Source organism: Loxodonta africana, chromosome 2 (assembly GCF_030014295.1).
Source record: "Loxodonta africana isolate mLoxAfr1 chromosome 2, mLoxAfr1.hap2, whole genome shotgun sequence".
Lineage (NCBI taxonomy): Eukaryota > Metazoa > Chordata > Mammalia > Proboscidea > Elephantidae > Loxodonta > Loxodonta africana.
Genome location: NC_087343.1, coordinates 164,793,360 through 164,807,992, shown reverse-complemented (window position 1 = coordinate 164,807,992; position 14,633 = coordinate 164,793,360). Strand labels below are relative to the sequence as shown.

At 54.5% G+C, this 14,633-nt stretch overlaps 1 protein-coding gene across 2 annotated transcripts in view; it reads left to right on the top strand.

The window, feature by feature from the left end:
- PDGFRB (platelet derived growth factor receptor beta) overlaps positions 1-14,633 on the top strand; it is a 43,922-nt gene that overhangs the window by 12,683 nt on the left and 16,606 nt on the right. The window contains exons 2-10 of one of the 2 annotated variants that reach the window (XM_003404598.4): positions 5,707-5,752; positions 6,971-7,294; positions 7,815-8,078; positions 8,986-9,113; positions 9,233-9,407; positions 9,990-10,182; positions 10,867-10,982; positions 12,653-12,776; positions 13,364-13,575. In XM_003404598.4, coding sequence (XP_003404646.2) covers positions 5,713-5,752; positions 6,971-7,294; positions 7,815-8,078; positions 8,986-9,113; positions 9,233-9,407; positions 9,990-10,182; positions 10,867-10,982; positions 12,653-12,776; positions 13,364-13,575 — 1,576 coding nt within the window. In that variant the 5' untranslated portion in view covers positions 5,707-5,712. Of the gene's footprint in view, positions 1-5,706; positions 5,753-6,970; positions 7,295-7,814; positions 8,113-8,985; positions 9,114-9,232; positions 9,408-9,989; positions 10,183-10,866; positions 10,983-12,652; positions 12,777-13,363; positions 13,576-14,633 lie in introns of those variants that run through there. The other variant, XM_023550612.2, reaches the window with a different exon arrangement.

Genomic DNA, 14,633 nt, shown 5'->3' with positions numbered 1-14,633 from the left:
GAGGTGGAGTGTTGAGCCTTCACCAACAGATGGAAGTGGGATGTAGGATTGAGGGGGCAGGTGGAAACCCCACAGCCTCAGTCCCTTCTCATTTTCCCCCTGTCCCTACCTCTGTCTTCCCACCTTATGGACTCTGCTCCCCTCCCTGGCTCCCAGGATGGGCTTCTGCCATTCATACTACAAGATAACACCCAGCTCTTGCCCCCTCAGCCCACTTGGGGTAAGGCCTCATGGCCCAGACCCTGGGCCAGGTCACTCTCAAACTCTCCTAGCTCTGGCAGGAGGACTCTGTCCCTGGCTCCAGATGCCTCTTGCCTCACACTCCCAGGCCTGGAGCTGGCTACCTTCTCTGAGCTGAGTCATGACATCCCAGCTGGGCCCCTCCCCGGCACCCCCACTCCAGCATTCCAACTCAGCATAGCTGCCTTCACAGAAGGGTCACAACATATCAGCCCTGTAAGTGTACCCAGGACAGCCTTGCCCACCCCACTGTGCTGATGAGAAAACTGAGGCCCAGAGAGGGGCAGGATGGCACTACAAGGAGGTAGAAGAGCTGAGACCAGAACCGAGGTCCCCTGAAGTTTATCCCAGGGGCTGTAAAAAGCCCATGGTGTGGAGGCAAGAACACTAGACTATGAGTCAGGAGGCTGGAGTCTGGGTCCCACCTCTGCCAGTAACTTAGCAAGTCACCCCTTCTGAGACTCAATTGCCAATCCTTGCCTGGCTGTGAGCGGGGAAAGTGAGTTTGATAACAAAAGTCTGTATGTAGCAAAGAAAGAGGTGTCCTGTGGGAAGCAAGGGGGCAGGAGCTGTAGTCTGAAGCTCTGGGGCCTTGAGCCACCAGCCTCACGTCCCCTGACCCCAGCCCCTTGCCCAGGAGCCAGGCCTGGAGGCTGGGACTGTCTGATCAGGTGAACTTCAGCTCGCAGCTCCCCATTGGTCATCTTGCCTAGGCTAAAACAGTGGGGCCTGTCCCTTTCCTTCTCTAGGCCTTAGTTTCTTCATCCGTGCAATGGGACACGGGAAGTGGGATGGATCAGATAGATGGCCCCCGAGGGCTGTGGAGCTCTGACATTCCAAGACTGACCCATGATCCTGTGGCCAGGCCTCCCTCCTCCTCCCTGGGGCATCTTGTTTATTCAGAGCATCCCTGGCCTGAGACTGCCTGTCCCTAGCACCCCTCCTCCCTGCAGCACGCCTTCCTCCATCCGCATCTGGCTGTTATTTCTGCCCAGCGTCTTCCCCACTTCCAGACTGAGCGTCCCACTGTCCTCTTGGGGGTCCACAGATCTCTCCACATCCTAACCCAGCTCCGCGATTGCTGCCAATCCTGCTATACCGCCTCATAGTCATCTCAAAAAATGGCATTCCCCCAACACACACACTCTTGCCCCCAGCATCCCAAACCAGAGACAGGAGCGGGGGTCATCTATGATACTTCCCTCTCCAGCCCCCAACATCTAATCACCATATTCTGCCAATGCTCAGCCAAGTAAACCTCAAATCCGTCTGTCTCTATGGGCCCCCACTGCCCTCTCCAGTCCCATCTAAGTATACACATAGCTCAGAAGGGTGGTAGAACAGGGTGGCAAAGAACACAGGTGCTGAAGTCATGCTGACTCCATTAAAATCTCTGCTCTGTCTGTACTAGTTCTGCACTCTGAGGCAAGTGTCTTTAGCACTCACTGCCTCAGTTTCCCCACCCATAAAATGGGCACGATCATTGGATCTACCTCATAGAGTTGACTGAGGAGCAATGAGTTAATACGCAGACATGCACATGAGAGTGCCTGGTGTACAGCGAATGCAGTCTGTATTGGCTTTGTGGCTTGCCTGTATGCATACATATGCATGTGTGTTCAGTTTGGGGTCCTGTGTGCACACTGCGTATGTTGTATGTGTAACCCATGTTTGGTGCTGGGTGTGATTTGTTCACTCGTGTGCCTCTCAAATGGGCATGTGGTCAGGCACACGGGCGGCAGTCTGTGGTGTGTGTGTGCTGGGCATGACTGGGAGCTGTGTGCATGTGTGTTTTGTGTGGGTGTGCAGATGTTTCGTGCCTGCGAGAGGGTTGAGTACACATGTGGGCTGTGGCACACACATGTGTTTCAGAGGAGCGTGTGAATGAGGAGTCTGTGCTGTGTGCACGTGCTTGCCGTGTGCAGGCCACACCTCCTGGCAGGGGGGCAGACCCCCCTCCCAGGCCTGCCTGTGTCGTGGGAGCCTCAGGACCCCGAGGGAGGGAAGCTGCGGCTGGCGGATGTGGCCAAGATGGACTGGATTTATTTAGATTAAGACGGTGGGAAAGAAGTGGGGATGTGTATGTACTGGAAGGAGGGGAGGCTGGGCTCTAAGAATGTCGCCTTACATGCCTGCCCCTTGGACTTGGTGTCCTCATTCTTCCCCCTGACTTGGAGGTCCTATCTCTGCTCCCTGGACATGGGGCCCTCATTCTGCTGCCCAATACTTGGGGCCTTCGCTCTGCCCCCCTGGACTTGGGGTCCTCACTTTATCTCCCTGGGCTTGAGGTCTTTGCTCTGCCATCCTGGACTCAGGGTCCTTGTTCTGCTTCCCCGTACTTGGGATCCTCACTCTGCCCCCTGGACTTGGGGTCCTCATTCTGCTCCCCCAAGGGGTCCCTGTGACTCACTGGGGGGAGTGAGGCAATTCCTCAATCTTTGCACCTCTATCTCACCCAACCTGGCCAAAATGAAAGACTGATCTTGAGGGCTTCCTGGCTCATAGCACCCTCCTCATGGGCAAAGGAGGGGCCCCTCACTCTCTCTGCTCCCAGGGCCTCAAAGGAGAGTGTAGCAGGTGGGGGGGAGGGGGTGGTACCTGATCCTAACTGTGACATGCACCTTGCCCCAGGTGGCTCCATCCCAGAGCTCAGCCCTTCCCCTGAAGAAGGGAAATTGTCCTGGGCAAGCCCAGGACTCCCAAATCAGCCACCTGGGCTTCTCTGGGGTTGGCTCTGGAAAGCACAAAGAAGGCCATTAAGCACTGGGGCAGCACTTGTGGGTGTCAGGAAGTCATCGGGGATGCTCTGGCCCTTCCTGACCTCTGGCCTGTTGTCTATGCCACCCTTCCTCCTGCTACATCCTGGGCCTCCATGTCACCAGTTCATTAGACTGGAAGTCACCTGAAGGACCATTTTCTAACTCCTAATTGAACTAACGGGGAAACCGAGGCCCAGAGAGGGAGACAACTTATCAAAATCCAAACAGCAAAGATGTGACTGAGACGAGGGAAATTCCATCCACAGAATGAGATGGATTTATGGATTCTCATGTGACTCCAGCCTCAGGAATGTGCCCCCCGCCCTCTCCCCAGCCCCCATCTCCTATAACGAACCCGGAGAAAATATGGTGACTCGAACCTTCTCTGTGACCAGTCAAAAAGGCAGAGTTTTAGAACAGGGACAGCTCTGTGAGATAACCCATCCAAACCTCTCTGTGTATGGATGGGGAAACAGAGTCCCAGAGAGGGCTGGGGACTTGCTGGGCTTATCGTGAGTTAGAGGCATCTGGGGATGGGAGCTGAAATGTTCATTTAATAAAGAGGGAAGCCAGTCCAGGACTCCGGGGCGTCTACACTCTCCCTAAGGTCTACACTTTCCCAGAACTCCTTTACCCAGTCTATCCTTCCCCCCACCCCAGCCTGAACCTGCCTTTCACTATGTGCTTGGGTCATGATTCTGTTTCTTTCTGGACCCCTGCTGCCCCTTCAGGAAGGGTCCCTCTCAAAGCCTCAAGGACTCTAAGCAGTCCCTGCCCCAGGCCCAGCAGAAGAGGGCCTGACTGAGATGGGCAGAGCCACGCTGGAGCCAGGGTTGGGGGCTGCGCACCCGAGGGCTCAGCCCACACAGCCCAGCCTTCCAGAGCCAGGCCCAACCCAAGTTGCAGTGACCTCCCCTCTCCAGGCCGGCCAAATTCCTCCTTTAGAATAATAAACAGTGTGGCCAGCCAGGGAGGCTGGGAGGGGAGGGGCAGGAGGCTGAAATCGCCCCCTCCCCCAGCGTCAGCCGCTAATGATTTTCCTTGGCTGAGATCTCTGGCCAGAAGGGGGGTAGCGAGAGGGGGCACCCATCGAGGGGCAGATGGGCCTCTGTGGGGGTTGCTGGCTCCGCCTCGGCACTGCTCCCTCCTGCCCAAAGGGAACTGGCGTCCAGCTGCAGGGGCTGGGCAGGAGGGACGCGAGCGGGGTATGCTGTGGAGGGGTGTCCAAAGGGCTGAGCATTAAGTCTGGAGCAATTAGGAGAGGGGAAAGGGGAGGGATGAGGGGGACCCTTAGGCAGGCAGGTCTGAAGGGACGGGGAGAAAGAGGTGGAGAGGAGCAGATTTGCTTAGAGAGCTTCTTGGGTTGATGGGCAGAGCCGGAGCTGGCGTCCACAGGCCTCACCACTATGGATAATACGGCCCTGATAGGTGGTATACTCGCCATCATCCCATTTTGAGAGCTAGAGACTGAGGCCACAGAGATAACTATGGCCCAGGATGCAGCAGGAGCCATGCTGGGGCTCTATCCAGCTCCCCAGCCCTGAATTGGATGCTGGAAAAGGGTGAAATGGGAGGGGGTCAGCTGGGCCAGCTGGGCAGTCCTCAAGAGGCAGCAGCCCACAGCATCAGAGGTTCCTTGTTGCCTTGTCATGTGGTCACTTCCCATGTTTATTGCTCTGTGACCCATCCACTCTGGCCTCCTTTCCATTGTTGCTGCAGGCAAACCCTTGGCACACCTGGTTATTGATGGTTATCTGGAGCCCACGGTGCAGCTGCCAAGGGCAGGGAGAGCAGAGACCAACCAGTTCATTCAGTCTGCCTCTCTCTTTCTGCATCCCTGCTTCTGTCTCTTTCGGCCTCCATCGCTCTGTGTTTCCATGCATCTTCTCTCTCCCTGTCCCTCTGTGTCTTTGTCTCTCTGCCTCTCTCGTTCTAGTCTCTGTCTCTCTCTCAGGCAGGCTCTGCTGTGTAACCTTGGGGAAACATCTTCCCCTCTCAGAGCCTCAGTTTCCCGTCTGGATACTGGGGGTGGGGATTCAGTGGTGCTCAAGGACCTTCACAGCCTTGCTGTTCTGTGGGGCCTGTCCTGGGCCCAGCCCCAGCCCCTCTCCCCTTGGGCCTCTGCGTGCTGCTCTGGGCTGAGTAAAGGGGGCCAGGCCTGGGAAGGTGGCCCCCCACACATTCCACAGCCCTGACTCCCCCACTTCCCTTCCCACTGCCGCCTCCATTTCCTGTTGTGCTTGTGGAGCTGCAGGAGTTCGCTGGGTTCTGGTTTGCCCCCTCCTTTTCCCCCAGGCCTTTCATCACACTTTCCCAAATATTTGTCCTGGCAGATAAGAGGCTGGTATTGGAGCTGTCACCCAGAGGACAGGCTGTCAGAGCTGGCAGGTCCCCTGACACTATCCAGCCCAACATCCCCACCCCCACTGTATATTCAGGGAAACTAAGGCCCAGAGAGGGGGCAGGGGACTCTGCCAAGGCCACCTGAAAGTTAGAGGCAGAGCCAAAGCAGGGTCCAGGCCGATGTCTGTGGGGAGGGAAGGGGACCTGTGGTCAGGATTGCTCTCTCAGCTTTGAGATGCACATGACCTTTAACCCCAGCCCCATGGACACAAAGGCTGGGTGGCTCTGCAGGACTCAGGTGCTAAGGTAGGCCCTGGCACTGCCTCTGCCCACCCTGGGCCCTGACCCCTGTTTAACTCTGCAGGACATCATGAAGCCTCCAGGTGTGATGCCAGCAATGGTCCTCAAAGGTAGGTAGGCTGGGGGCAGGGGAAGGGGCCCTGGGGAGCTGTCAGCAGCTCCCTGGAGCTGGCAGGGCTAGTGTATGCTAGCCCAGGGCATGGGAGTGCAAGAGCGTTGCTCTGCTCGCCCGCCCCCATTTCTTCTGTTTTGAGTGGGTCTCAGTGGAGGCTGCCTTCCACGCCCAGCCTTCAGCTCAGAAACCTTCAGTGAGTCCCTACTTGCCTGGGCCAACAACCCAAATCCTTTGCTTGGCCCCCATATCCCATAACTACCACCAACTGTCCCTACCCTAGCCCACTGTTGTCACTCCCATCTCTTCTCAGCACTCACAGGTATCAGTGCCTGGTCCTGGTCTGGGTGTGGAACCCCCTCACTTCCCCAGCCTTTTTGAGTCCCCTCCTGGCCCAGACCCCTTGCTAGGCTGGGAGCACCCGCAAGCTGGGCTGGGCTTCTCATTTCATCCACACCCTTCCCCTCACTCCTGTCCTGCCCAGTACATGCAGTCAGCTCCCAGTGACTGGCTGGTTGACCAAGCAATCGAGGGCCAGCCAAAGGTCTGCTGGACAGACTGTCAGATTGTCTGGCAGGATGTCTGACCAATGGGGCAGACCACCCACCCACCTACGTTCTGCTTTATCTTCATCACCATGGAGCCCTCCCTGCCCAGGCGGGGTGAAGGGGGGGCGGGAGGGAGGGGCTTGTCTTCTAAGATCATTCTGCAGGGCAAGGGGACCAGTCACTTAACAACCCCCCTCCAGTCCCCAGGGGCCTCAGCATCTCTCCTGCAACAGCCTGTCCCCTATGCTGAATTATCTGAGGCTCCTAAACAGGGCCACCTCTGGGCTTTGGGAGGAACCTGGGCAGCTGCAGGAAAAAGGCTCAGAAAGTGACCTGGGAAGTAATTCAGGAACTAGAGGCCTGGGAATTGCTTCCCGAGGATTTCCTGACGCCTTCTCTTGCCCATGGCCTATACACGGCACTTCTAAAGGATTCAGAAGCTGGGGGTCTAAAGAGACTGAGATTGGGAGGCCAGAGGAGTCCTTGGGGGATGGCACTGGGTGAGTAGGCCTCAGGGCCATGGGGGGAGCATTCCAGTCTGTTTTGGATAAGAGAGGTGTGCTTTGCAAGACTTGGGTCTGTGCATATATGACCTCTCCCCAGGGTCGGCTCTAGGGAGAGATCCTGAGGCCCCTGTGCCCTGACCTCTGATTCCTCCTCTCCCAAAGGCCAGTTGCTGTTGTTGCCCCTGCTGCTGCTGATGGGTCCACAGGCCTCTCAGGGCCTGGTTATCACACCCCCGGGGCCGGAGCTTGTCCTCAATATCTCTAGCACCTTCATTCTGACCTGCTCGGGCCCAGCTCCAGTGGTATGGGAACGGCTGTCCCAGAAGCCCCCGCAGGAAGTGATCAGGACCCAGGATGGTAACTTCTCCAGCATGCTGACGCTGACCAATGTCACTGGGCTCGACACAGGAGAATACTTTTGCACCTACAATGACTCCCATGGGCTGGAGCACGATGAGCGAAAGCGGCTCTACATCTTTGTGCCAGGTAAGGGGCCCTGGCCTGTGTGTCTGCACCCTCATGCCCCTTCTCAATTGCAGGCACCTAGGTGGGCGGTGGGCGGGTGGGGGGATCTCAAAGAAAGCTTTAGTGACATCGTGAAGCGAACCTAGAAACACAGCCGAAACATAGACCAATCAGTCAGTCCAGGAGTATAGTCATTCTATCCCTTGGTCTGATGTCTGCTCCTCAAGAGTCCACCACAGTCCTGGCTCCAACAGCTCTGAATTCTCACCTGGTTCCAATCTGCTCCTGCTTAGTCCCCAACTCCATTCTCTGCACTTCACGTACCAGCTGCCCTCAATTTCTGGCTTGTCTTCTTTCTCTCCCTGACATTGTCAATATCCAATGTTTGAGCTGGAAGGGACCTCTGACAGCATCCTTATTCTGTAATGGGGAGACTGAGGGCCAGAGAGGGGAAGGGACTTGCTCAAGGTCACACAATGATTCAGGGGATAGCCAGGTGCCTGGCTTCTCTGACCCTCAATCTTGGCCCCACTCCTGGCAGATCCCACCGTGGGTTTCCTCCCTACCAAACCTGAGGACTTATTCATCTTTCTCGTGGAAGTACCTGAGACAATCCCATGCCGGGTGACAGACCCACAGCTGGTGGTGACACTGCATGAGAAGAAAGTGGATATCCCACTGCCAATCCCCTATGACCACCAACGGGGCTTCTCTGGTATCTTTGAGGATAAGACCTACATCTGCAAAACCACCATCGGGGACAGGGAGGTGGATTCTGACCCCTATTATGTCTACAGCCTCCAGGGTAAGCCCCCTTTCTGGCCTAGTGCTCAGCAAAGGCAAGAATAACCCTTTGCAGAGGTATAGCTCTTTACAGGTTATAATGTATGCAATTGCATTTTTTCAATGGATTCTCTCTCACTATAGCCTTGGAAAGGAGGTAGTTTTTTTCCCCATTTTACAGATGAGGAAACTGAGGCTCAGAGAGAGGATGGAGTTTTCCCCAGGTCACACAGTGCTTAGTGACAGAGCTGGGCTATATAACATGGTGGGCAAAGGGACAGGTTTTGCAGCCAGCTGAGTCTGAATGCTAGCTCTCTTGCCATCCAAGGGATTTTGCACGAGGCACGTCATCTCTCTGAGCCTTCTTCTTCCTCTATAAATGGGGGTAATAATGGCTGCCTACCTCAATTTTTTACCTCAAGGGATTATTGTGGAGATTAAATAAAACAAAAAATGGTGTGTACTCAATAAATTTCTGCTGTACTTAGATCCCCAGGGAGTACTTTGATTTCCAGACTGTTAACCCTTCTAGAATGTCTTTTGCACAAGGGCAGGGATTTTGTCTGTTTTGCTCACTGCTGTGGAAACCCTAGTGGTGTAGTGGTTAAGAACTATGGTTGCTAACCAAAAGGTTGGCGGTTTGAATCCACCAGGTGCTCCTTGGAAACACTATGGGGCAGTTCTCCTCTGTCATATAGGGTCGCTAAGAGTCGGAATCGACTCGACAGCAATAAGTATCAGCTCACGGCTGTAGCCCCTGTGCTTAGAATAGTGCTTGACTTATAGTAAGTAGGTGGCCAGTAAATATTTATTGAATGAATGCATCTTCCACACCAGCCATTCCTTCCCTCTTTGGACCCCACCCCATCCCCCACGTGATGGTGGCCAGTGGCGACCTCCCCAGCCCTAAGCCAATCTCCCTCCACCAGTGTCATCCATCAATGTGTCTGTGAACGCAGTGCAGACTGTGGTCCGCCAGGGTGAGAACATCACCGTCATGTGCATTGTGACTGGAAGCGAGGTCGTCAACTTTGGGTGGACATATCCCCGCATGGAGGTAATGTCGGGCCAGGGGCTGGAGGAGGGGCTAGGCAGGGAGGGACATCTGGGTTTGCAGCCTGACTTCTTGCAGAGCCGTTATGATTTTTTTGGGGGGTGTCCCACCTGTCCCTGCAGAGTGGGCGGCTGGTGGAGCCAGTGACGGACTTCCTGTTAGATGTGCCCTCCCACATTCGCTCCATCCTGCACATTCCCAATGCCGAGCTGGGTGACTCAGGCACCTACGTCTGCAATGTGTCGGAGAGTGTGAACGAGCATCAGGATGAAAAGGCGATCAATGTCACTGTGGTCGGTGCGTGCCTTGGGCTCAGCCCCAATCCCCAGTCTAAGGTGGACCCAGACCCTGTCACAGTCCCAGGGTAATGTCAGTTGCACCCCTGGTCAGTGCCAGCCAAAGCCCTGTGTCAGCCCCCAATCCAGCCCTAACTCCAGTCTAGACTTCTCGCCTATTTCCAACCGCAGCTCCAATCCGACTCCAAATCCCAGCTACCATCCCATGTCCAGGCAGCCCCATCTCCAAATTCAACCTCGCGAGTCCCAGGCTCCAACTCACCGCAGCCACAATCCCGAGCCAGAACACGCCCATCGTTGTAACTGAAAACCACAACTTCAGTCCCAACCCCGTATGTAGCCCCAATACCAAAATCAGCTCTACATTCACCCTTGCTCGCAGACCCAGTCCCCAGACTTCAACCCCTGCTCTAATGACGTCATCGCGGGTTCACGCCCCACAGCCTGAAGCCCCGCCCCCAGAAAACTGGGTTCCTTTGGTTTTCAGTTGATGCCCCGCCTCCCCCTCCAAAAGGTACCTCCTCATTGGTGGCCTGGCATAGCCCCACCCCGGGCCCCGCCCCCTGACTACCCCCTCTTACAGAGAGCGGCTATCTGCGGCTGCTGGGAGAGATGGACCCTGTACAATTCGCGGATCTGCACCGGAGCCGCACACTGCGGGTGGTGTTCGAGGCCTACCCACCACCCACCGTCATGTGGTTCAAGGACAACCGCACCCTAGGTGACTCCGGCACCGGCGAGATCTCCCTGTCCATTCGCAATGTGTCTGAGACCCGGTGAGCAGCCGCTGGCCCACTCTATTCTTGAAGCTACAGCTCACTGCAACTGCCGGGCATCCCACGGCCTTCAGCAAACCTGGCCCGGCCTTTCCTGAGAGCCTACTACTTTCCAGGAGATGGGCAAGGCTCTGGGCATGCCACAGAGACCAGAGCAGACACAGTCCATCCCTCCCTGAGTTTCTGGTCTAGTGTGGGAAACAAACAGGAGTCAGATGAGCGCCCAGATGTTTAATTATCCTTGTGATGGGTGGAGCCCTCGAGGGAAGCCGCCAAGGAGAAGGCGGCCTGGTGATCCGGGAGGAGGGTGCCAGACGGGCCACGGCCACATTTGGATGATAGCCCTGAGGCTGGAGAGAAGCAGCCAGATGTAGGGTACAGTATGCTAGGATAAAGTGGTGTTAGGTCTTTCTGAGGGGATGAGATGTGGACAGGGCAGGAAATGGTGCTCCCACCCCATCCCTGCCAGTCCTCCCTCTTGGCTCATGGAGTTGCCCTTGGGTAAGGATTCAGGAGACTATGGGTTTGAGATCTGGTGCTGCTACTGACACCCATGGGACCTTGGCAAGCCCCTTCCCCTCCCTGGACCTTGCTTTCCTGTCTATACAATGAGGGTGGAGAGGACTGTAAGGGCACTTCCAACTCTGACAGCCGGGTCTCCTGGCCTGTCCTCCTGCTCCTCAGGTACGTGACGGAACTGACACTGGTTCGGGTGAAGGTGGCTGAGGCTGGCCACTACACCGTGCGGGCCTTCCACGAGGACGCTGAGTTGCAGCTTTCCTTCCAGTTGCAGGTCAACGGTGAGAAGCCCACCTCTCCCTTCCCTGCCCCTGCCCCTCCCTGCCCCCCTTCTCTCTCTCTTCCTGCGCTGTCCAACACCCTCACAGGAGGAACAAGAGAGGAAGCCAAGACTCAGGACCTCTAGACCCAGCTCTGACACTGACACACTGCTGTGGGACCCTGGCATGCCCTCTCTCTGGCCCCAGTTTCTGCATCTGGACAAGGAGCCTATCCGGCAAGATTGGTGTTTCCAAAACCTCTGGCATGCATGTAGCGCTACTACTTACTCTATACTGTTAATTTGATAGGTATTTACTGAGCACCTACAATATGCCAGTCCTGTTCAAGATGCTTGAGACCCTGCCTTTGTGTAGCTTGAATCCTAGTGGGGGAAGGCAAGCATTAAACAATAGCGGTGGGGATCAGGAAATTATATGGAAGATTAGTAGATAACGAGTGCTGTAGAAGAAATAAAAAGTAGGGCCGGAAGGATAGAGAGTCCTGTGGCAGGGAGGTGGTGAGGGTTGCAACTTTAAATAGAGTGGTCAATGTTGGCCTCATTGAGAAGATGACATTTGGGTGACAACTTGAGGAAACAAACAAACAAAAAACCCAAACCCAGTTGATTCCAACTCATAGTGACTATAGGACAGAGTAGAACTGCCCTAGAGAGTTTCCAAGGAGCGCCTGGTGGATTCAAACTGCTAACCTTTTGGTTAGCAGCCATAGCACTTAACCACTATGCCACCAGGGTTTCTAATGACTTGAGGAGGTGAGAGCATTAGCCAAGTAGGTGTTTGGGAGAAGGGTACCCCAGGCAGTGCAAAACCAAAATCAAACTCATTGCCATTGAGTTGATTCCAACTCATAGGGAACTTATATGACAGAGTAGAAATGCCCCATAGGATTTCCAAGGAGAGACTAGTAGATTTGAACTGCCAACCTTTTGGTTAGCAGCTGAGCTCTTAACCACTGCGCCACCAGTGCTTTTGGCAATGCGAAGGCAGGGGTAAACTTTGGAGGAATGGCAGAAAGGTCAGTGTGGCCAGAACAGAGTGAGGGGTAGAGTGGTGGAGATGAGATCTGGTAGTTACAGGTGTGGAGGGCAGTAGAACTTTGACTTCTACTGAGTGAAATGAGCAGCCCTTGCTTGCAGGGTTTTGAGAGGAAGGAGTGACATGATAATGACTTAATGTTTTGTCAATTGGCTTTCTAAAAATAAATTTATTTTGAAAGAAAAAATTCAATCTTGCAATTGTAAATGGAAAATCAGCATCACATGTCATAAAGTAACCACTAAAATAAACTCAGAGAACACAAAGTAATGTTATTAAATTCTAGCTTCACGCTCTTGTCTGCCCAGGGCTCTGGGCTTGAGGCCGGCTTTCTCTTTGTTAAAAGGGGAGATTAGCAACTCCCAGCCAGAGAGGTGTTAAAGACAGACTAGCATCCTACTGAGGCTTTCCCTTTGAAGTTAGCAGAAGGGGAATCCATCGGTTTTCACACTGCAATTCCTGGTATTTAATGTTCACCTGCAGTCTACAGCACGCACCCCCACCCCCACCTCACCAGGAGACTCTGGGCCAACCAGGTCCTCCAAGAGGGCCTTTCCCGTTTTTTTCCCACCGACTGTCTATTCTGACAGTCCCACCCCCACTCTTCCACCTGACCCTGTCTCTTCTCCACGCAGTCCCTGTCCGTGTGCTGGAGCTGAGTGAGAGCCACCCAGCCAGCGGCGAGCAGACAGTCCGCTGTCGTGGTCGGGGCATGCCCCAGCCGTACCTCACCTGGTCTACCTGCAGCGACCTCAAGAGGCGAGTGGACCCTGGGCTTCAGTTTCCCAGGATACCCAGGGCTGGCTAGAAGGACCCAGTGAAAGTCACCTAGTCCAGCCATTTCCTCTGGGCCCATTGTTCCAGGCTAGAACCATATCTAGAAGACAGCCTCCCACCTCCATGAAGCTCTGCATGACCTAAACTGTCCGTTTTCCTTACCTTGACCTCTGGGCTGTCCTCAGCCCAGCATAGTGCAGGGTCTGTGTCCCAGAGACCTCACCCACCCAGTAGATCTGCTCTGGACTCCTGGTCAGGGCAGATTCTAATGTAGTGGACTGAGGCAGGGTTGCGTTCAGGCTCTGCCTCTACCCGCAACACACTGTGTGACTCTGAGCAAGTAATTTCACATCTCTGTGCCCCAGTTTCCAAGTCTAGCAAATAAGAGGAATGTTTTGCAATCCGGTGTTCAGTTCTGGAGTGGGAGCGCCACCTGCTGGTCAGTTGAGGGACCGCAGGAGGAACGAGCTCAGGACAAGATGGTATCAGGGACCGGCCACGCCCTACCTCTTCCTGCTTTTAACCTCAGGGAAGGGGCTGGAAGGTGACGGGGCTGTCTTTTTTGGCAGGTGTCCGCACGAGCTGCCACCCACATCCCTGGGGAACAGTTCGGAGGAGGAGAGCCAGCTGGAGACTAACGTGACGTACTGGGCGGAGGAGCAGGAGTTCGAGGTGGTGAGCACGCTGCGCCTACACCGCGTGGATCAGCCGCTGTCCGTGCGCTGCACGCTGCACAACCCACTGGGCTACCATATGCAGGAGGTCATCGTGGTGCCACATTGTGAGTCGTCAGCCTCGGCGGCCCCTGATGATCCCTCAGGCCCACCCGGGCCCCCCATATTTGGGACTGTGTCCATACGCTCACAGAGGGCTAAGCGAGTCACTATTGGCACACAGGAGCTTGTGAGACACCAGAGTATGTCTCTAAGCACGTATAACACCCACCCCCACCCACACCCCCCCCCCCCGCCAAAAAAAAAACCAAACCAAAACATTGCCATCTGGTAGATTTCAACTCACAGTGACACCATAGGAAAGAGTAGACCTGCCCCACAGAGTTTCCAAGGAGAGCCTGGTGGATTCAAATGGCTGACCTTTTTGGTTAGCAGATGTAGCTCTTAACCATTACACCACCAGGGTTTCTAAGCGCACATAAGCACACACAACATTGGTACACATGTGTACATCCACTGTACACGCACAAGTATACTTCTATAAGCCGTGTATATAACTAGCACTGTCTCCTTAAGTGTTGTGTAAACTTTGTATGTATGTTGTAAGCCACATACATGAGGATACTTGATCCATGGACATGGGTTCAAATTCCCCAGCTACAGATTTGTAAACCATGTATGAAGAATGCCCAATCACCAGATACATGTGTAAAGCTAGAGTCTGTGTCTGTGAGCGTGTACTCAAGCATGCACCATCCCTGTCCATATGTGAAAACCCACTGAGTGTATGTTTGTAAACCATGTACATGAACGTGTCCAATCCCCAGAGATGTATATAAACCCTCAGAGTGTGTGTCTAGATGCACGTACGCACAGAACGGGTACACAATCCCCATACACATCTGCAAAGCTGTGCCCTCTCTGTGCAAACTGGTGTAGTACATGTCTGTAAGTATATAATTGTAGCACACCTGTCTATAAAAGTGTGCAAACACAAGTCCCATACACAGACACATGTCTGTTAGCAGATACACGTGCATGCATACTTCTTGTACAGATGAGCAGAGTGCCTCCCAGTGCCCAGGTGCTTTTGCATATCTCCCTGCCCTTCCCTGTGTGTGCATGTACCTGTATGCATGGCCTTGATTTATTCGTCTGTTTCTTC